Source organism: Pagrus major, chromosome 2, assembly GCF_040436345.1.
Source record: "Pagrus major chromosome 2, Pma_NU_1.0".
NCBI lineage: Eukaryota > Metazoa > Chordata > Actinopteri > Spariformes > Sparidae > Pagrus > Pagrus major.
In genome coordinates, this window is record NC_133216.1 from 18,617,369 (window position 1) to 18,640,539 (window position 23,171).

The window sequence follows — 23,171 nt, forward strand, 5'->3', positions numbered from 1 at the left end:
GGTTTATACACATATTGCAAACAGGCACACTCACCCACAAACATACTGCACTAAAACTGGAAGTCATGCATGACAGAATTTAAATATATACACACAAAAACAATCTGCGGGTTGCATGTGTGAATGAATGCACTCACAAACATGTATCACTGAATGAAACAAGTCAGGCAAAGAGAAGGAGAGGCTCTCACACACACACATACAGTATATACAGTATAGGTACACATCTTCTCCAACACTCAGACAAAACACACACCTGGTTCATGGCGCTCTTCAGCCAGGTATCCACAGCAACCCCCACTTGCCGCAGAAGGTCCAACCGAGCTTCGGCTTTTAGCTTTATTGTCTTTGGAGAAAGAAGGTGTTAGAAATGTTAAGAACATCAAATATATAACTGACCTATACACTTTTTCTCACATCAGTCTTGAAAAGAACATCAACTTGAGTGCAATTTTATTTTAAAAAGGGACCTGTTTGAACCCTGTGTAAACCTGTGAGTCACTGTGAGCCCTTAACACTACCGTCAACCTGCTGAGTAAAATGTTATCATGTTTGGGAGGAATGATGGGCACAAATGAAATAATAAAGTTGTAAAATATAATTTTTAATTATTTTTTAAATCAAAGGGGGTGCCTAAAATGTCTCACTGCGGGTCAAGAGTACCAGCAGGCCTCTTACACAAGACCAGGCCTGCCCAAAGTGGGGCATGTGGGGCAAATTTGACCCACCAGATGTTTCTATTAAAAAAAAAACAAACATCTAAATTGATTTTTAAAAAATTAAATTATATGTTTATGTTGTTTTCTTTCTTGTGAGGTAAAAATGCGTACAATCCCTCAATATTAATTCATTTGCATAATCTGAGCACAGCAGGCAGCAGTCGATTAAGGAAACTTTGGATCCTCATTGCAATTTTGCATCATAACAACAGAATAGACAGTCGCTTTTGGCCTGTGGCCCATCATTAAGTTTAAGGTTTGGTCTTCTGAGGGAAAAAGTTTGCACCCCCCTGCACTAGACAGATGAAAGCAGGTATTAACCAGCCTTATTTCAAGTCATACAATGATTGCAGCCAGTTAATTCTCCAGGTTTGAAAGACTTCCTGCTTCATGTTTATTTGGTACTGGAAACCGCTTTCCTAGAGATGGAAAACTTACTGTACACTAGACAGATAAATAGACGCAATAAATCTTCAGTTCATTTCTTAAAATATTTTATGGCCATGATGCAGAAACAAAACAAATACAAGACAATAACAATATAATGTGCTATTAGCAAACATTGCTATGTACAGTAAGCACTCAGATGGGGACCATTTCTCATATATAATGGGTTCTTTTAGGCGATGCAGAGAGAAGGACCCCAAGAGAACCTGCAGAACAGAGCAAACACTGCAATAACAGACTGTCTCTACACACGGTACACCTCTCTCAGTGCACAGTGTTATATTTTATAGTCATCTCTAAATCAAGTTTTCTACTTTAATTTTTTTGGCCTTTCAGCTCTATCAGATCACATGCAGCACAGGGACAGAGTGACGACGTGAACTTGATTTGCAGCCCAAAATATGTTGAATCTATGTCATGTACTCTTCTAAGTGGCAAATCATCAAATCTTGTTGTACTTTCTTTTAATGAGCTGTGTTCTTTCCTAACGAGACAATATGATGATGATGATGATGCTATAACCACCAGCAGAGAAACCCCTGAGATTTACATTCAGTCTATCTTGCCTCCTCAACTCTCTTTTATCTCCGATCCTTTCTCTTTTGTTTCCTGCTGTTTCGCACTGTTTTTTATCAATTCCCCCTTTCATTATCCTCCACTTTCCTTTCTTACCGATGCTGACAGAGCCGATTGATAGCTGATATCTCCTTCCCTTAGAGATGTGCAGTCAGACAGACAGACACACGCTGTCAAGACAGACTTCCTGGCTTTGATCAATAAAGACCTGAGCTCCTTAAGTGCCTCCATTTTTTCCCTTTCCATTAGCAGCACCCAACATATGCTTAAAGGAGGCAGCGGCCTCGGCTGCCGGACCATAAACATACCAGACTACAGAGGAGAAATGTACAAAAAAGGCCAATACATGCTTAGCCATCTGTGCCGCAGTAAACTCTTTAGTTAAAGTCAATAGAATTGGCAGCCAGTGGTGTGGGTACAGATCACTGGTGGACAGACTGTTCAACCTCAGCTGGGCAGCTATAATCAATGTTTTTACTTTTATGGAAGCAGATGTAAAACAATAAGAATTCTGATGCTCTTGAAGAATTACTGCAGCCAAAGCAATGTGACATAGGAAAAAGACGTGAGTAGATCTGCAATGATAAGTCAATTAATCAATTAGTCGATCCACATACAATTAATTAACAACTATCTGGATAATCGATTAATCATTTCGTAAACTTTAATAAGTCTTTGGGTTTTGGATTGATGGTTGGACAAAAGAAGCAATTCAGAGATGTAACATTTTACACATCAATTTCTTTTATATTAAGGACCAACACGGATTAAATTGTGACTAAATTATGAGTCGATACCTCCAATCAATATCCCGTTCCTTATTAGTTTTGTTTGCTGGGAGCACAGTCTTGTCTCTATCTTGATGCATCTCGTGTCTGATGGATTTTGATGCCACGTGGTAATGAGGCCAGCTTGTCTGCTGAAGCCAGTTTGACAGCAGCCTTCAACAGCTCATTAGTATGGAGACAGCCTCTCTTGCTTCAACTGTTCTCACTCTCTCATCCTCTGAGAACTCCTTAGAAAGAGGAAAACAGCCGAGAAGAAGCCAATAATCATCTAATATCACTGTGGGGAATTTGAGATGCTCTTGCTGCTGCATTTGAAAGTATGCGAGGAGGGAAGACCGCAACAAACTTGCAAGAAAGTGTAACAAGATAGTGTGAACTCTTTTTTGTAGGTAGAAGGCTTTAATGTTTGTCTGTGAGAAGATGCACTGTGTATACATATCTATAGGAAATGCAGAGCAGATGTACTTCAAATATCAGACTCTCTGATACTAGTTAGCAGTTAACACAGATTTCAGAAAGTGAGAAAAAAAACTGCTTTTTTATTTATATGTTTTCTTCAGTAGAATAAACATGGTTAGCCTGGGGCACACTGTCATTATTTATAATTTATACAGCCGTTTATTTTTCATGTTGTGAAATTTTCACTTGACTTTTATCATAGCGTGTATCTCTATCATGCTGGTAATTTTTGTTACGGTCATAACTATTCAAGTAATTTCAGGGAAGGAGCGTCTCTAGCTTCAGAGTCTTTTATCGAGCCGTCAGCCAGAGGCCATAAAAGCAGACCAGCATTTGTAGAGAGCCCAGAATACATAACTCTACTGTCTATTTCAATGTTTATTGATTCCATTCAAACAGAGGCGAGAAAAAGTGGATCCTACGAAAGATTATGGTGTGTACTGTTGAACACTGCAGAATAGATTCAAAAGCATAAAACGTCCATAATATTTTATTTCCTTTAGTTTTGTTGCTCTTTTTCTTTTATATGTGACAACAACAATCAAAGCAACACATTCAGTTTGAAAGGGCAGACACTTTAGATTTGATATTTTGATAATGTCTTCTATGACAATATTACAAGAAATAAAATATCGCCTTACTCTTCCCCCATAACAATTTGTTATGTCCATAAAGGCAACAATAATCATAAACCCCATATAAACACTTTGTTTGGCTAATAACTAGGTCTGCAACCTCTTGAAAGTTTTACATGATTCAAGGCATTGATATTTATGCTTCCTGCATCGTGTTTCACATAAAATATTCAGATGGAAAAATTACGGGACAGGACAGGAAACCTGCTGACAACTTGCACTCCAGCATGTATGCTAAACCTATCTTGAATAAACCTGAAACTTGTATCTTTCTTATAGCTTCGCCTGCAGTTTGACACACAGTAAATGATGTCCAGCTCAGACGGTGCATCGACTCTAAACATTGATTTTAAAACTTAGCTGGCCATCAGAGCGCTTAAGGTGTTGTCACAAGCAAATTAGGCAATTTATAAAAAATCTGTAAAAGAGGACAGGTAGCAATCAATCTTTCTTACTGGCTGCCAGAAACCTGAAGCTTACATTTCAGACATCTGCTTCTGAAACACCAGTGAGGTAGCTGGCAGTAGACAATATGCATTCCTCCACTGACTACAGATGCCTCAAAATATCTTTATCGACAAATCAAAAATATAGGCCTTGCTTTTCATTTTCTTGGTAATAAGGTGTTGAAAAGGCTACTGCAAGACAAGTTCCCTGATGGGATGAAGATGGGACTTCATGTTAAAGGAAAGAATGGCACAATCGCTATCCGGATAACACTGTAATCAAACCTGGATAATGTCTTTTGTACTGCTTTCACTCCCTCTATAATTCTGTGATAAGAGCTCTGTGATGAAGCCATTTGTACCAAATGAGCCCATAAAATATTCATCATCTTACTCGAGGTAATGCTGGCCTAGGAGGGCGAAGAATAGCAGAACGACAGTGTGAGTGAGAGAGACTGAAACAGAGAGGCAGAGAGGGTGGGGTCGGAAAAAAGGTGGAGTGGTGGTCATATGTTTGCACTCTTCAGCGAGAGAATTAATGTAGAAAGTGAGATCACAAGCTACTAAAAGTGTTCTTGCAGTTGGAGGTAGACTATAATCAAAGTGTGTCTATCAGTAAAAGCAGAAAAGTGAAATAAAATCTGCTCATTAATTTAAAAAAAAAAACCTGAGGGGATGTTTAGTGAACTAGTGATCACACTAGTTTTAGACCAAACCTGACAGCAGAGGGTGCCAGATATGTGAAAGCCTGATAAGAAAGGTAATAATGGAGGCAAAGAGGCAGCGTTAGGTTAGAGAATGAGCTCAGCAAAGTGAGGGAAGAAAGATGAAATGGAAGAGCAGAGATGAAAAGAGACTTTGTGAGAGAACGGACAGAATCGAGTTGAGAAGGATGAGAGATGACGCAGCGATGTCTTTCAGTGTGTGTGACAGGTTGAATCTGCGAGAATCAATACATAAATGATAGATATCGCTGCAAGTGCAAAGGCTGAGAGGGAGTATGAACACAAGATGAGAAGTGAGGAGCTGAAGAAAGAGCAAGAAATCTGAGAGAACCATACTATTACTTCTGAAAGTTTAAATATTTTCACAGTGTCACTGTTTAGACGTGTGCTTAGACGTGAGTTTAGACGTCTACAACTAAAGTAAATGCATCCAAACCACGTAGAGCAGGGGCTTACCGGCCTTTGAGGATAAGAAGGGTCAAATAACTTGAATGATTTGACATCTCCTACAATGTGAAAGGTGTATCGATTGATCCTGCCCACTGTTTGTTAACTGCACCATGCTGCATCAGCCGAGCAGATGAGCAGCCCGATTGCCAAATGCCACTGTTTGTCTCTAAGATATTTACCAAATAATTAGTCACTCAGCCCAAACACTGAGCAGAGGAAATCTGGGACAAGGCTGGATTTTATTTTGTCGCTGAAACAGAGGGCTTGTTTGCTAGGCTGATGCTGCATTGATGTTGCAGCAGTAAGTGAGTCCACGATGATATGCAACATTTACTACCACCACATTTTACAGTGTGTATTTTAGGGAAAAAAAACATTTTCCATTCGCTTCCTTTTCCCCTTGAACACACTTTCCTCTGTTTTTAGTGACTGTCTAGTCCACACTAACTACACACATAAATATATATACTTAAGTCTGTTTACTTAAGCTTTTTGGGAGAGAAAACCTTCATCTTTCAAATTTTAAAAAAGAGGAAACATCCATCCATCCATCCGCTCTCCATACCAATGCAGCCTGTGCATGGTATTAAGAGCTGGAGCCTAGCCAGGGAACCCATCCAAAATTTACACAGAGTCGAGTTTAAATGCAGACAGTGGCACAACAGTGCTAAGGGAACATATCCCATTATTTACCCACTATTAAAGGGTAACTCCACCAATTTTACACATTAAAGTGTTTTGGGTCTTTGGGAGTTCTAACGAATACAGTATGTGAAAAAAGTAGTATAAAGTCTTTTGATGCTCCGGAGGAAGCGGTATGAAAACGGATGAATTGACTCCAGTGATGTCACTCAGTGGCTTAGTTGCATTGTGGGTAATGTAGGCCCCAGGTTTTGAAAAGGAAGAAGAATGTGTGGATTATAAAAGGTGACATGTCTGGTTTTGCTCTCGATTTTAATCATTGCTAGACCAGTTGACTACTCTTCAAAACCTGGTGCCTATTACCCACAGTGCAACTGAGTCACTGAGTGACATCACCGGAGGCAATTTATCAGATCACATGCAGCTTCCTCTGGACCCACAAAAGGCTTTACACAACTTTTTTCACATGTGCAGTAGTACTCCCTTAGACCTAAACGTACCCTTTAAATAGTGTTGTGATGTTAAATAAATATTGACAGACCTCAGCTTTGCGCATGTTTTCTTTGGTGTCTTCTATCTTCATCTCCAGGTCTAGTCTGCCCTGCTCTGTGGGTGGCAAACCATGACTCTCACACTCCTCCAGACACTGAAAATCAAACATACAAACACTGATTAGAAATAGTGTGTGTGTGTTGACCTTCATTCTTATTCACATGTGAGTGTGTGTGTCAATCTTACTCTCTTGTAATGTATGATGTTCTTATGTTCTCTGGCCACTCTGGTTGCCCATTTCCTGGCCTCCTTGTTCAGACTGTGCTCCTCCGTCGTTCCCGTCTCCGACTCCAGCTGACGACTCTAATATAGACAAACACACGCACACATACCAGACAGGCATGGGTAAACACACACCCAGCCCCGCGCGCGCGCACACACACACACACACACACACACACACACACACACACACACACACACCAGCATGGCAAGCAAACACACATAAAAGCACAAATAAGTACACTGTTGGCAATAACAGCACAAGGTGTGTGATGTGCAGAAGCTGTTGATTAAGCTAAAGAAAGTGTGAGAAAGATTTCCTTCTCACGTAATTAATACAGCGTGTGTTGCAAAGCTCTATTGTTATCCTCTTGGATGCTATCCGAACCACATGTGAAAGAGCGCGAGTGTGTGTGTGAACGTCTGTGCAACTGTGTGTTTAGATGTGCACTTTCAGAGAAAGCAGGAGGTGCATGGGGACAGGACTTTTTGAATTTCACTTTTGTTTGTTTTTCTAGATAAAAAAAAACACATGTGAGCTTGTAAAAGAATCAGCACGACTCTCTGAATAAAAAGTGTTTCTAGAGAGACAGACGTATTAAATGTGTCTCTGAGTTTACGCACCTATTTCCACCATTTACCATTTGGACAGAACCAGCGTAAACTTTATTCTAAAGACCCTGAAAACTTACTTTTTCATTTAGCTTCTTACTATGAGTAAAGGGATCCACAAGAATGCACTTCTAAGTTAAAACAGTGACTCAAGTTTGATCTTTTCAATGCTGACTATACAGGATTAGCGATACAAAAATTATACTTTTAGTACACATGTAACTCCGCTGCTTAAGTTTTTTAACAATCCTAACCTATGTCCTCCATTCATCTATGTGTCTATATGTGATGGCAAATTATGTGGCATATATCAGTGGCCCGTAATGTTTCTAAAATTAGCAAAAATGTAAAGCATGACATCTATTCTGGCTATAGACTGAAGATAATTGCCACTTTAAACAAAAACAAACTGAGCCTCAGGATGTACATACATTCAGTGTCATTGATTTGTGTTCACAGGCCTGAGAGGCTGCTGTTCCCATAATTTGATAATAAAAGTGTGTTACCCAGACTTAAAGTACAGGATATTTTAATTGCAAGTTTCCATGCACATCATATCTATTAATTATGTGCTGCTTCAGTAACAAGAAGGTATAAATCTGGCTAAGTATAGGTGTGAAACGAAGAGTATTACATGGGAGATTTACGGCTTAATTACATTCAGGCGAAGGAGTATGGCAGGGAGTTAAGGCAGCGAGGCAGAAAACTAGATTAAAACAGTGGCTCTAAACTGACGTGTCATGGAGGGTAGTTAATGTGTGCTTTGATAGCTTGCTAAAATTGAGCTTGTGGAGTATATAAAGTTTCTTTCAGGTGGCCTACCAGCATCTACATGTCGCAGGGAAAATGTGAATACTTGCATGAATCTTCAACTTGCCTGTGACCTTTCATTGATTCTCCTCATTTTGTATATCAGCTTTATGATTAGCCCTAAAAAAGGCTTAAAGTGTTCAGCTGGTCAATGTGAAACAACTGTGCGAGCCAATATAAGACACAGCGCAGTACAGTACAAACTAATCTTTCTTTTATATTTTCAATTATGATGATGTAGTGGGGACCTTTAGCAGATATGACCTATGTTAATCAGACTGCATTTGAAATGTGCTAATGTGCCAATGTCAAGTTTTAATTTATTTAATCAGGGTCAGCCATTAGTAACTACTACTGAAGTGATTAAAAGGCAAAGTGATGTCCAGTCAGCCTGCCAGCTAAGAGAAAAGTGAAGTACAGCACAGTTGAGTGATCGTACTGTACTTCAATAACAACCTCCACTGTCATAATAACAGTCATTCTGAGTACTGTATGGGACAACTGTGTTATTCTCAAACCACAGGGATGAAGAGTGTGGTAGTTTGTGTGTTTGGGAGGAACAGAATATGCTGGTGGGAAAGTGTGAGTTAAAATTTTGAGACACATGATGTAATCGCAACGTCTCTGATTTAATTAAAGCTGAGGACTCTTGTTCTGTATCATCTCCTCACTCTAAGGCAAACATGTAAAAGAAAAAATGATGTTTTTGCCACAAAAACAAGATACAGATGTCTTTACTAACGCAAATTTGCATCATTTTGACATCTACTAGGCTCCAATTGTTTTCTAAAAAAGGATCTCTCTGCACAGCTTCCAGAGACGTACCGCTGTCTTGACTAATATAATACAACACAGTGAACAGCGTCTGTATCACACTTAAGTCGAGGCAGCTGTATTATTATGTGAGCTGTTTCAACGGATTTTAAAAAAGTGTGTGTGCTGCAGGGTGTTTGCACAACCTGCAGCAGTACAGACAGCTGTTTGTGCCTTCTGTGACTGTGACAAATACATTTCTATGATTAGACTGATTATATGCATAAATGGCAAATAGAAAAACACATTAAAGGTGTTATCCTAATAAACCAAGAGGTAAAGAGTTGCTTGTAAACCTGACTAGAATGCCTACATCTTTAATCCAATTTAGTTTAGTCTTAGTTATATTGTAGATGCAGACATTTAAAATAACACAATTCCTTATTATTTGGACAGAGTTTCGTCAAACAAGGCTAAAACCTTTGCTTATTCACATTCAGGATGTAGTTTGATTCTGGTGTGATGGTTTGGTAAGAGTGAGCTCACACAGATTCGAACAAAGAAAATATACACACACAAACAACAACAACAAAAAAAGAAAAGCAAAACAAGTACGCAGGCGGTCATTCTACCTGCTGCAAATCATATTTTAAACTCATAACACACATATCAATGTGCAAATGAAATCACACACACCAAACATTTGACTCATTTATCATCAGGAGAGCGATGACAGCGCAGTGATATCTCAAAAGATGATGCAAAAACAAAAAGGTTACAGCATCTAATGAGTCATTTGGTGCTGGAAGTGTATTGCTCACAAAGATATGACAGTATGACAGCTTTACAGTGCTGTGACGCCACTGTCATAACAGTGTTGTTCAGTAATCCAAGAAAATACAGCTCTGTTGTTTCATTATCCTGGAGCAACAAGACAATGCAGGGTATACAGAGCTCTGATAGTAATATCACTGCAGCAAAGATAATTAGCTTTAATAGATGGGTTTCTTGTTTACAAGCAATAAAAGATGCATACGCAGCACGGGGTAGAAAACTCATTGGTACTTTGTCATGATAACATTATTTTAAACATTCAGAAATAAAGCAACGACAACAAAATTATTATGTAGAAGGGCAAATGTATGCAACACTCATCTTTGCATTTCTAACACTTTTTTTTATCTTTAACCACATGCCACCTTTGCTAGACATCTGTCAGCTGTGCCTGGCTGACATGACACATATTCCCGTGAGAAAACAGCACGCAGTAGCAGCAATAATGCTAACCCAGACTGCACAAACTTAGCTCTACAGGAGAGTGACAAATTATCTGTGAGTGAAAACATCAACAGGCAGCACAAAAAGCACAAAAGTTTTTGTTTTCAACCCCCTGCATGTGAATGCATCTCACTGGTGACAACACTCAGAAACCCATCTATAGTAATGGCTAATTTAACACCAGATCACAGGACAGGTTGGCTTTAAAATGTTCTCAGACATATTCTGAACTGGTACTGTGCGCCTTACTACTGTAACACAGAGGAAAGATAAAAACAGTAACTCTGAGTCACTTTAAAGCTTTACTAGTTTATATTTCTGATAATGTCTGTGATTGTTTAAATAGTGAGGTCATGTATGTTTTAATGTAACTAACTATTTTATTTGTCTCACAATATAACCCATTGCAACCACTAGGGCAGTGTTTTTCAATCCTGTTCCTGGGCCCACTGCCCTGCTTGCTTTTTGTTTCCCTGCCCCAACACATCTGAGTGGGTCGTCATCAGGCTTTAGCAGAGCTTGAGGACAAGCTGATCATTTGAATCAAGAGTTGGAGTTGGAAAACATAAAACAAGCAGGGCAGGGGGCCCCGGGACCAGGACTGATAAACACTGCGTGACTAGGGCAATAGTAGGTAGATAGTGTAGGCTAGTAGTCAGAGGAATTATGAGTTTTTTAGGTATCAAATGAGAAAGATGTGAAACAATTGCTGCTTTTTTACTCTAGTCTGATTACTCTATTGTTACATAAAACATAAGTTAAAACGATGTGTGTGACTGAATTCATCTGAACCAGTAATTCAGAGCTTCACACATATTGGTCATGACTATTCTTAGTTTTTACACCAGCGGTGGTCATGATGACATAGGTGTAATCACAGCCACGCCTGTGTGTTGATGCTGCAGCATGCAACAGTCATCATGGGTATGTTACCGACACACATGGGGGTTCTGATAACTTAAGTTCCTTGCAATAACTTTTACAGTAATTAAATAAAAGAGGAAAATATACACACACCATTTGTGTGATTATGGATCCGACTGCTAGTTGTGAAGATGAATAAAGTTTTGAAAGTGTTTCTCATGCACATGCTCATAATCCCCTGTGTACAAAGTCTTTGTGTTGAAGCTGGCTAGACATGTTGTAAAGGCTACACTACATTCTGTTTAGGAAGAGGGATGGGTCCACGCTGCTTGCCAAGAAAGGTAATTTGGATGTAAAGGTTAGTGTTGTTGTTTTAATGTGTTTTAACTGTCTGGAGTGCAGGGTTAAGTCATGGAAGAAAGCAGCTGTCCAACAAAAACCTTAGATTTAAGCAGTCTCATTAAGAAGAGAGTGACATGTATAATATGTTTTAACATTGTGTCTTCAGGTCAGTGACCTGACTCAGTGTTTTATTGTTACCTTTAATTGACCTCTCTTCCTAAACCATCATTATGAGAGAGGCAGATAGGCCTTTAAAGACTTAGAGAAATATGCATAACCTTGGAATTATCATCATTTTTCAACAGAATATGAAATCTATTCTTCTAAATCAGATTTTCTTTTGCAGTGGGTTTGATTCTGAGCATACACCAGACTGATGATGAAGTGTGCTATGCAAATCAATGTGTCTATACATAAATAGCAGTCATTTTATGTAAGGCACATATATTTTCAGTGGAATGCCAATCATCGTACCAGGTGTTAAACATTATTAAAATAATTTCCCATGCTTAGTTACATGTACATAATCAAGTGAATGTCACCAAGACAGACATATAAATAAATAGACATGAATGGAGTAGATGATCCATGTTTTGTGTCAGGAATGAGGATGGGAATGCTAACAACAGTTAAGACTACCTGTGCCAGGGTCATTCTCATGGCACTGACGGGCGACGGCTCAATGTCCACCAACTGCTGCACCGAGCTCAGAGTCTGGCACACGCACATACACACGCACAGCAGAGCAAACGCGCACCCACGTACCCAAGAGCAGCAGTGCAGGCACACAGACACACAAATACAAGGAGGGAGGTTAATGGAAAGAAAGTTCAGGGAAAAGTGTTAGCAACAGGATTAGGAAGACACAGGGAAGGAATAGCACATTGTTTCGAGAAATGTTAGAGCACCAGTTTGTGTATAAGAGAAAGGAAAAGATCAGAGAGGGAAAGAACATTTGGCAGAGAGAGTGAGAGAAGCTGAGAAACAAGAGAGCACAAAGTGACTCAGACACAAGAGAAAAGGATAGCTGTAGAGGAATTAGGACCATGGTCCACTGGGAGACGTCTCTTTTTCAGCCACCAATCCTTAACAAGGCCCCATGAGGGGTGAGACAGCATGATTCTACGGCTGCAACATGATCACATGGGTGCTGATCGATTCATGACAATTTGAAATATTTTTAACATTCAGCAACCATTTCGATTTGACAGAAGAAGTTTAGCTTACGTAAATGATGAAAAGAAGTTCGGACTACAAAGAAAAGTCCCCAGTGGACGCGTAACACTTGTCGTCGAAATTATTAATATCAGAACACAGAGCAGATTCATGCTTCTGGCATGCTGTCACCAGACACTAGTTAAGTGGACAAGTACATCCTAACATAAAGAAATATCCAAAGGCTGGAAACAAAAGAGCCAAAGATATCTCTCTGGAGAATAAGAATGATCAGAGCTATGGTTCTCTGATTTCCAGCTTGGCAAGCCTCTCAGCCCCAGATGTATTCATGGGATTCTCTAAAATCATCGGAATGAAAGGTACTCAGCTGCTTGAGATGTGCTCAGGATTTTAGCCATATAGTATATCCAAAATACAATATTTGAGGGGACGTAATAAGAATGAGGAAGGAAACGACCACATGTGTGTCTGTTTGAAAGAGGCAGGCAGGGAGAGATGGAGCGACTGTACTGCTGTGTGAACAGGTTCATATACAAACAATACAGGCTCAACAACATAGTACTCAAACAGCCCAACAGCCCAGAGCTGCATGTGTATGGATATGAATACAGTGGACGTGTGTGCAGCTATGTGCATCTCACCGTGTCACATTCGCTCGGCTGGAACTGGAAGTCGTGTGCTTTGTGAAACACTGGGTTCTCCTGCATGAACAACTGCTGGTTGAATTCTTGTATTATCTGAGAGGAAGACAGAAGGAGACCGTTTTAATCCAGGGCCACGGAAAAGTTTATATTGGAATCCGATGTGACCTCAGAGAAACAGGCGCTGACTGTGGCTTCTGTTCGCCGAATTGAACTACAAACATTTTTGCAGCCACATTTCACACCTTCGGTTGGTGAGTACTTCGTATTCACACATACACTGGGTTTGATATTTAGAGTGTCACTTTAATGGCATCCATGTTGTGAGGAGAGCATAGTAAAGTCAAGTAACTTCAGACAAAAACGACAAAAAGTACTTTGACTCTAAACACGAAGTAGAACACTTTTTCTGATTGCTGATCTGGCACTGTTGTACCTAACAATGTTATCGTGGTTATTTCATAATCAATGAACAATGTTCAACAGAGAAGAATGGAAAAGTAACTCCTTAACTTCAATGCATGTCACAGCATCGTGCAAGAAAAGTGGCGAAAATTAGCATGTCAACTCGGGTGGACACTGATGGTGCTGATCAGAGCTGGTGCTGATAAATACCTGTGACTATGTCATTTCACGCGGAAATGATTTAAATGATGTCATTGGGTGTTAGTGGGTGCTTGTCTGAGTTGCTGCAGGTGATGGTGTATTGAGAGGTGTTGAACTCTGCTGACTAGCCTGCATACGCTGTATTAACGAAAACCAATCATGGTGTGGTGTTTTGCTTATAAAGCGATCCCTCTCCCTTTGAGAATGGTTTCAGCTTCATTTAGAACAGACTGCAAGTTTTACACTGACACACAAACACAACATTTCTTTATTTCTTACTGACTGTGTTTCAGCATTTATTTTTTGGCTTCCCTCGAGATGACTTGTTTGCATTCTTGCATTGCACAGTTTCAAGTTGTTTTTATTAAAATGCTGTGTGCGAACAATTCTTCCAAACTCTAATCCGAGGCACAATTTCCCCAGCGTGATACGTAAGAAAAATAGTGCTGAGTAATAACAAATGAACTCAAAATGTCAAGGTGTTCCATTCACCTCACTGAAGAAATAGACATTGTTTTGGCAAAATTAGCACTTTGATCATGCTATGATGTCAAGAAGATTGATGTTGTTGGTATCTGTTTTGCATTTCAACAAGCACTAACTTAAACTTAAATGAATACAGAAGGTCTCTGTCTCTCACCACATCTGACTCACCCTGGTGGATTTGTCCAACAGGAACTGGAAGGTGTTGTGGGAAGCCTGGGAGGCCTCTAGCTCGGTACGAGACAGCGCTACCAGGTAGTCTTTCACATGCTCGTAGATCCTGCCATCCAAGGCCTAGAGGACAGAGAGAGAGAAGGGTCTCTGGTTTACAGTGAAGAATGGATTAATTCAATGTAATTCTATAATCCTTAATAATGTCAAGAGCACAAGTGAATCAGGAGGAGACGTCAAGAAAGAGACAGACAGAAGAGAGACAGAGGGTCAAAGAGTCAGGCTATTTACTACAAAAGCTTTAGCAACATACAGTACTTTGTTCATTCAGACATAATGAGCAAATTAATTTATCACCGTCACACGACACCATCTTTGTAAAATAGTGTGTTATTTAAAGTTGCACTAGTTTGTTAACACAAAAAAGGGATATGCAGAAAAAGTTTGGGATTATTTTCATTGTCGATTATTCTGTCAATTATTGATAAGTTGTGTGGTGTATAAATGTCAGATAATGGCGAAAAATGTTAATCAGTGTTTCCAAAAGCCCAAGATACCACCCTCAAATGTCTTGTTTTGTCCACAACCCAAAGATATTCAGTTTACTGTCATATAGTAAAGACACATTTAAGAAGCTGGAATCAGAGAAATGTGACTTTTTTCTCTTAAAAAAAATTACTAAAACTGATTAATTTATTATCAAAATAGCTGGTGATTAATTCAATACAACTAATCGTTGCAGCTATAGTTTACATATAATCTGCTAACACATTGATATAATTTCCACTGAAACCAGAAGCTTTTGTAGTATTCATGCATCGTTGGGCAGACTGCCCATTCTTTACACAATTTCAGTTCTCAAAAAACACGAGTCACATTAGTAGAAAAGTTAGACATGTTGTTTCTGCCCTCAGGTGACAATATGATATAAACACAACCCCCATGTTGTGTGATTAGAGCTCCTCTAAAGACTGTGTGGGCGTGTACACACTGTGATTGATTGACAGCTTCCCCTCTCTCCTGTTTGTTTTGTTGCACATGTTAGAGTGAGACAACTTAAGCATGAGTTTAGTCGTTCCAAATATAAAACACCTGTGTGGGTATTTAAATTAAAGATGGATAAAGAAAAAGAAATACTGATCAATTTAACAGCTTACAAAGAGATTTCTTACACGCACATGCATGCATGCCACCACTGGCCTGGCATCACAGCCAACTCTAAAAATAATTTCTAATCTCAATGGAGTATATATAATATGTTGCCTTATGCAACAGAACACAGGTTTCAATGGAGTGAACTCTGGAAGAGAGAAAGGAAATAGAGAAGAGAAAGAGACAAACAATGAGAGGTAGAAAGTCAAAGGAAGGACAGAAACCGAGCAGATGTTTTCATTTGACAGCTCTTATCGTTACAGGTTCTGATGCACCGATATAAAGACATTTTAATGAAGTATGCCATCCAAATGAACAGCCTTTCTATGGGGAGGCTGTGGTAATGCTGCCAAGCTGGAAGCCAGGCTGTGTGAGAGAGAGAGAGAGAGAGAGAGAGAGAGAAGTGTTCTTTGGATAGCGCTCCAACAGCTGCAGGGGAAGGTGAAGGGGTTCAGATTCCAATTCAACAAAACAGAGAGACCGCAGACACACACACACACGTGCACACACGCATACGCATGCACACACACACACACAAACACACACACACACACCCAAACTCTCAAATACTCAGACGCTCACACTCTCCTCTAGCCAAAGTACCTTATAAAAGCTCACACTCTCAGAAACCTGCACTCCCTCTGTGCTGGCCAGGGGATGTTTTAGGCCAAGTCTGCAACCTCCCACTAACAAACACACTCACTTTTCTTAAACAGACACGCGAGTAAACACATACGAAAACATGTTTTTAACCGCCACAAATATAACATTTGCACACACACAGGACAGACTAAAACAATGGGAATTTGACAAGGAAATTATGTCATTAAGGGTGTGTTGTTGGCTGACTTCTCTCTAAATGTTCCCTCATCACTGCTCATTTCCTCCTCCCCCTTTCTTCCCTCCCTCCCCTCCTTCTTTCATCCATTTACGGTAGTGTTGAAACGGAGTGAGTCAGCTTCCAGAAAAAGCCCCGTCCCCATAATCACTGGTCAGTGTGTGTGTCTGTGTGTGTTTGGGTTGAATGACTGCATCAGTCTGAACAATAAGTGCAGCACAGTGGAGCAGACAGGGCAGCAGAGGTGTAAGTGTGTGTCTGGCAGACGGGCGGTGAAAAGAGCATCGGCTGCCAACAGCAGAGGGAGATGTGGAGCAGGCTGTTCCTCCACTGCCCTTTCACAACAACTGTCGCATTGACAAGGACAGTAGCTCTCAGTGAAAGATACATGTTATTCTTGCATCCACAGTCAGTGTAGTTAGTGTTTATGAAGTGAAGTTCAGATCTACACAAGGCCTTCAATTACAAAAGTTCTCATCCCTCATTCAGTAGAATAACCACTCTTTTATCTCGCAGACATGTTCTCACAGTCAGCTCAGTATCTTCCTCTGTATGGTCTAACATTAAAGGCAGAGAAGGTCTTGATTTAGCTAAAGGGAGCTGATGAACTTCCACTGCCACAGAACTATGTGTATCCAGGGGTGGAATGTAACCAAGTTTGTTGACTGAAGTACTTATACTTAACTTGTTACTTTCTACTTATACTCCACTACAATCCAGAGGCAAATGTTGTACATTTTTACCGCACTACAATTGTTTTACAGGGTGTGTTACTTTACAAATAGATGTTTTGCATACAAAGCATATGAAATATATATTAAATTTGATGTTTTGTTATAACTAAACCACATAACTTGGTCTATTAGTCTGTAAGTAGATCGACAGAAAATTAATAGGCAACTATTTTCGTCATTGCTCAAGTCATTTTTCATGTAAACATTTACAAACGCTTCTTAAATGTGAGGATTTGCTGCTTTTCCTTTTAATTATTTAAATTATTCTAACTTATTTCTAATCATTTTAAAATTAAAAAAATAAATTAAATAAATTAAAATTAGACCTACCTCAACGAACTACAGCAATAACATGCTGCTTAAACATTAATGCATGAGTAATAATATGATGTCATATGATCAGTCAGAGCGGCCATTTTTCAGCATAATGAATACTTTAACTTAATATTTTAAGTACATTTTCCTGATGGTATTTCCATACTTACCCCTCCTCAGTGTTTTCAAGTGGTATTATTGTTGGCGCTGCTGTTACAAAGACAACTGGATTGTTTCCGTTTTCCTCAGAGTCGCAAATAACAACAACACAAAAAACGCAAGTTTATTCAATCATTTAGTCTATAATAGAAAATAAATGGCAAATAAACCTTCCTTTTCCCTGGTGAACACGTGCCCGGTGGTAGACAAAACTGTATAGTGATAGCGAGGTTTAAGGGGAACCAATGTAAACACAGATGCTTTCTTTATTCTATGTCCATAACATTGTACAATCAACATTTACTTCATAATAATTCATTGAAACAGAAAACTTCTCATTGCCACTTAATGTAAGATTTTAAATGCAGTACTTTTACTTATAATGGAGTGTTTTTACAGTGTGGTATGAGTACTTTTAGTTAAGTAAAAGAACTCCTTCCTCCACTGTCTGTAACTTATCTGATTAAAAGTAATTTAGAGGTATATGTCCCTATTACAAGATGTCCTCCCATGGCCACATCCAATGACTTGTGTTCACAGCAATGCAAAGAGTACGGTTGATTTTATAGGAGGAATATAAATATAGTCTGAAATGGAGACAGTGCTAAAAAAACATGATGAATGGAGAAGCCACACAAAAAACTGGGTTGCTGTTTTCTGGGATGTATTGGTTATGCATATATTCTATGGCTGCTATTATTCTTATGTTTGCCACTGATGCCGTTTTCTGTGCTGTGTTTCTAAACATTTCGCTGTGGAGCAAAACTTTCTGTGAAAATAACTTTTATTGTGACGCAGATTTTGGCGTTATCAGTGACTTTCAGGTGAAGACCTGTAAACAAAACAAATATTGTATAAAACTGCAGTGGAGGGAGAGGGGACGAGCAGATTGGTTCCCTCTGGCAATGTCCCTCATTTTCTTTGTGTGTTTGCGTACATGTATTTGTGTATGTGCATATTTCCCCGCAGTCCTGTCCTTCTGTCACAAGGAGCTAAGGATCTATTATTCAGAATGGCCTCGTACTATAGATGCTCATACATGCCTGAGGGGCAGAGTATGTGAGGGCGAGGGAGAAGAAAATCTGAAGAAATTATCCAAGGCTGAAAAAGCAAAGAAAGACACAGAAAGCCGAAGAAAAAGAAAGACAGCAAGACAGGCAGATAGGAACATTAATGAGCTTCACCTTAAGAAAAACAAGTCACATAACCAATGTGCATGTCTCTCTGTGTGTGTGTGCTGCAAAATCAGTCATGTCTGAGACTGATTACTGTGAAAAACCTCCCACATGTGATGTCTGTGTATATCTGTGAGTGTGTGTGTCAGACTGACATGTTTGCACAGTATTTAAAAGGATGACATCACCATCACTCAGCTGCTTATGTTCACAAAGTTGCTGAGGTGTGCCTGTCTGGGAAGGACTGTCATTTTCTGTGTGTGAATGTGTCTGTCTGTCATGCACACTCATTATTAGATTATTACCAAATTAAAGGTCCGGTGTGGAAGATTTAGAGGGATTATGGGGCAGAAATGGAAAATAATATGCATAATTATGATTTCATTAGGTATAATGACCTGAAACTAAGAATAGTGTGTTTTTACTACTTTTGAATGAGCATTTTATATCTACAAAGAGAGCAGGTCCTCTTCTGCAGAGCTATGTTGCACTGACATGTTTCTACAGTAGCTCAGAACGGACAAACCTAACACTGGCTCTAGAGAGGGCCTTTCACTAGGGATGGCCGATATTTTCATACCAATACCAATAATTTCCTGCTTCTCATGGCTGATACTGATAAGATAACTGATAAGTTCACATTTTTGTATTTTTGAAAGAATCTCCTAACCTGTAGTTTATGCACACCGGAGCGTATCACGTCTATAATTATCAACTAAAATGATCATTTCACAGATACCGATAAATAGCCGATAACATAAACTTCCCAATATCGGGCAGATAAATTAATGGTGCATCTCTACCTTTCGCCAGTTTGGCGGCCACCATAGGGGAGGGTGAGATGCAGGGTTTTCAGTTGGTCGCAATCTGCAACATCACCGCTAGATGCCACTAAATCCTACACATTGGGCATTTAAGGCAATACTCCACAAGTATCATTGTTACAGATTAGGTGGATTTATTATTTGTGTTCAATTTTAGTCTTCTTATCGTCCTATATTGATTTTATTCTTTAATTTATCTCTATTTTTGCATTACCTTTCCTCTCTCATTCTTTTTCTGTGTTTTGCCTGTCTTATGGCTTTTAGTCCTTTTACCGGTAATGACTCATATTGTCTCTTTTTGTTTTACATTTTCTGTTCTGTCTTCTTGTTTTAACTCACCTTAGACTCGACTTCCTTGTGTTTGGCTTGACTATTGAGTGTTTATTCTGTAATACAGTCTTCCCAAGTTTCCTGCTTTTGCTTGTTTGTCCAAGCACTTTGTAAACTCTATTTTTAAAGGTGCTCTATGAATAAAGTTTATTATTAAGTCAAGTACCAAATTAGTGAACAGACCTGGATTTCTTGTCTTGTAACCAAAATTGCATGCAGATATTTTAGTCTGATTCCTTCCTGTGTTTTGATGCTGTGATTGTGCCAGAAAGGTCATGTAGTACCAGATAGAGCACAGTGTTTCTACACACAAACAGCAGCTTGCTAACACTGACGGAAGAAAAATGAGGGTTGACAAGTGGCTTCTGTGTCATAACGCTTTAACATGATTACCTTGTAGTGATGAGGTTAAGATGACTTAAAATGATGAAACCTGCATCCCGCACCCATATTAACAAAACTCACAATCAAGTCATCAGTGATACACAGTTGCATGCCACATGAAAGTGCCAGATGCGGTACAAAAAAAGCAAACTTATTTGCATCCATCCTTTGGTGACCTTTCATACTGTCTCGTCGGTACAAAACAGTTTTTAAATTGAGAAACTCTCAAAGCTTTGAGAGAATTCCTCTTGCTACAGTTCATTCAACATTGTGTAAATTCAAATTTCATGCCTACAAATCATTTAGTAAGGATGGCTCATTTTGCAGGTTTTTTCTTCACATAAGCCCCTTTGGAATAATAAATCCAGAGAACTCTATGACTTTCTTTGAAGACTCAAAACTGTGAAATCATCACTTTTTCATGTACGCTTTTCCCCTCTCGAGCTACTTCAGTGATGCTGAGAGGGAGTCTGACTGTGTGCACTCATAAAGCAAACATTTTATCCCAGCTTTAATTCAAAGTAGCTCCCCCACTTTGAATTTTGCGAATCAGAAAATGTGTCCCCGTTCCTGGAAAATCCCTCTGGGTATTATTAGTGTAATACAAATGCAGTTTTACTAAAATGTCCACATTCATCAGAAAGGACAAGAATTTTCTCTCACACCACTCACATCTTTATCTTTATGCGACCTGACTTACCTGTATGCAGTGCAGTAGATCTGTATGGTAGTACCGATCATGGTGAGCATTGGCAGCAGCTAGCGTTAGCAAGTAATCATTCCTGGCCTGTGTCGCCTTGGAGTTACAGTCACTTCTCTTAGCTTTCAACTGGAATGAAAGAGAGACAGACAATATTGCAACACTGCACTACAGCAACAGACTGGAGCTTTAAGCTTTAAGTGGTTTCAGAACATGAATTTCTTTCCAGCTTTAGGGCTCATTAGAGAGGCAAAGACAAACAACAACTTTTTATTTTCGTATCATGGCTTAAATGAGTCTGCTTGAAAGTTTTGCCTTAAGAGGGAGGGATAGTCTTTGTGTCTTTGCGAGTGAGCCCTCTTACCTTTACACTTGCTTTCTGTAAACTAATTCTTGACTGAAAAAGACCCAGTTTAGACCTGAAAAACAAAACAAGAGCACGTAAAGAAGGTTAATCAATTTCTCATTTTAACTTTGGCAAATTAATATGAAGTTATCCATGCTTGCACGCTTAAAGGTACCCTGTGGAGTTAGGGACAACTAATGATTTTTGTTTAGTATCACAAGTGCAGACAAGGACACACTACCGCTCGTGAAAAGTTGTTGCTGGTCCACACGTTCAACGCAGCACTGTGCCAACAAAGGCAGTGAAGAAGAAGGCTGCTACTAAGTAAACATGAATACAAACTTGGTGGAATATAAAATAAGCGATGCACAATAAAGATTTTTTCAGCTGATATTAATAACCAATAATAACGTGCTTCTGATGGCCGATACCGATAAGATAATTTATAATTTCCCATTTTTGTATTTTATAAAGAAGCTCATAACATGCAGTTTATGCACACCTGAGGGTAAGAAAGGCTAAGGTGTAGCAAGCGAAGAAGGATGATTTAATATTCCACAGTTCTGATCAGATTTGCCCTCATCCCTCCTCTCAGAACTATTGTTTAACGTGTAATGCATACTGCAGTCATGTCGTCTTTATAAAATATTTTAAAAATCAGCTTTTAAACATGTTTGTTTGGCCTTGTATTTTAATGAACACACCAAAATGACACTGAACGCACACTGAACATCGATTTCGTTTGTTTGTTTCCAAAAAAAACTCCTCAGGGTCCCTTTTATGCAAAAGACATGCACTAACACCACCCACCATCCTGTACACTCACACCCTGCACATTGTTGTCTTTTAACACCTCTGTTGGCACTTGATTCATTCACAAAGATTTAATAAACAAATATTAACAACAGGGTAAGGTAGAAAGGAGAAAAATACTCAGAGCTTTCTACATCGTAACTCTCATGTCTAACCTCTGCTTCAAAGCAGGCATCATATATTGACCCTGAATAGGCTGGAGCGTGACAGCAATAAATCTCCGCCTGATCCAGCCACTGTGATTTATACAGATGGTGATATCAGAAAGACCTGCCCGAGAAAATGATGCAGTGAGCCTGTGTCCATGCATGCGTGTGTGTTTGTGTGTGGTCTGCTTTTTTGTGCAATGAAAACTGCCTTTGTGAGCATTCCCTTAACTCTCACACATGCATGTAAAGCGCATTACGGCGCATTAACGTCTGTCGCTTGTCTGTACGTGTGATTATGTGTGGTGTGTTTCTACCAATGTTGCTCTGCTTTATGCGCCAAGTGGTGTTAAAGTATAAAGTCTGTGTCTGTGTCTCTGCATTCATGCCAATTTTCTTCTTGTGTGTCCCTTGCACCCTACAATGAGTAATGTCTCGGCATTTTGCTCGACTGAGACACACACACACATAATGGCACAGCGGCAATGCAGTAATTTCTGTGGCTGTGTCTTTCTACTGAGTGATAGAGAACAGAAAAGAGTTGACTGGCCAATCGATGTGGGAGCTAACCGGAGCCTGAGAATTCAATGAAGTGAAAATGCCACCATAGCTGCTGCTACCTAGGGCTGGGAGAGAAACAACTCTCAACACTATTGGATCAAACTTTGGTAGTACTTATGGGACTGCAAGGCTTCATTATAGTAAAATCCTTCGAAGGAAGAAATGACCATTTTAAAATTTAAAATGTCTACTGACTAAAGTTGTCAAAAGCATCATTACTTTTAACACTATCAAACAACACGATATTCGCACTCGATAGTATCAAAAGTACCAAATCTATTAAAAAAAAGATCTACA

At 39.3% G+C, this 23,171-nt stretch overlaps 1 protein-coding gene across 1 annotated transcript in view; it reads right to left on the reverse strand.

The window, feature by feature from the left end:
- LOC141017873 (F-BAR and double SH3 domains protein 2-like) overlaps positions 1 to 23,171 on the reverse strand; it is a 73,270-nt gene that overhangs the window by 14,713 nt on the left and 35,386 nt on the right. Inside the window, exons 7-13 of the mRNA XM_073492669.1 lie at positions 21,373 to 21,427; positions 21,009 to 21,137; positions 14,398 to 14,520; positions 13,138 to 13,233; positions 6,626 to 6,742; positions 6,429 to 6,533; positions 257 to 346 (exon numbers count right to left, since the gene is read on the reverse strand). Of these exons, the coding sequence (XP_073348770.1) occupies positions 257 to 346; positions 6,429 to 6,533; positions 6,626 to 6,742; positions 13,138 to 13,233; positions 14,398 to 14,520; positions 21,009 to 21,137; positions 21,373 to 21,427 (715 nt within the window). The remainder of the gene's footprint in view (positions 1 to 256; positions 347 to 6,428; positions 6,534 to 6,625; positions 6,743 to 13,137; positions 13,234 to 14,397; positions 14,521 to 21,008; positions 21,138 to 21,372; positions 21,428 to 23,171) is intronic.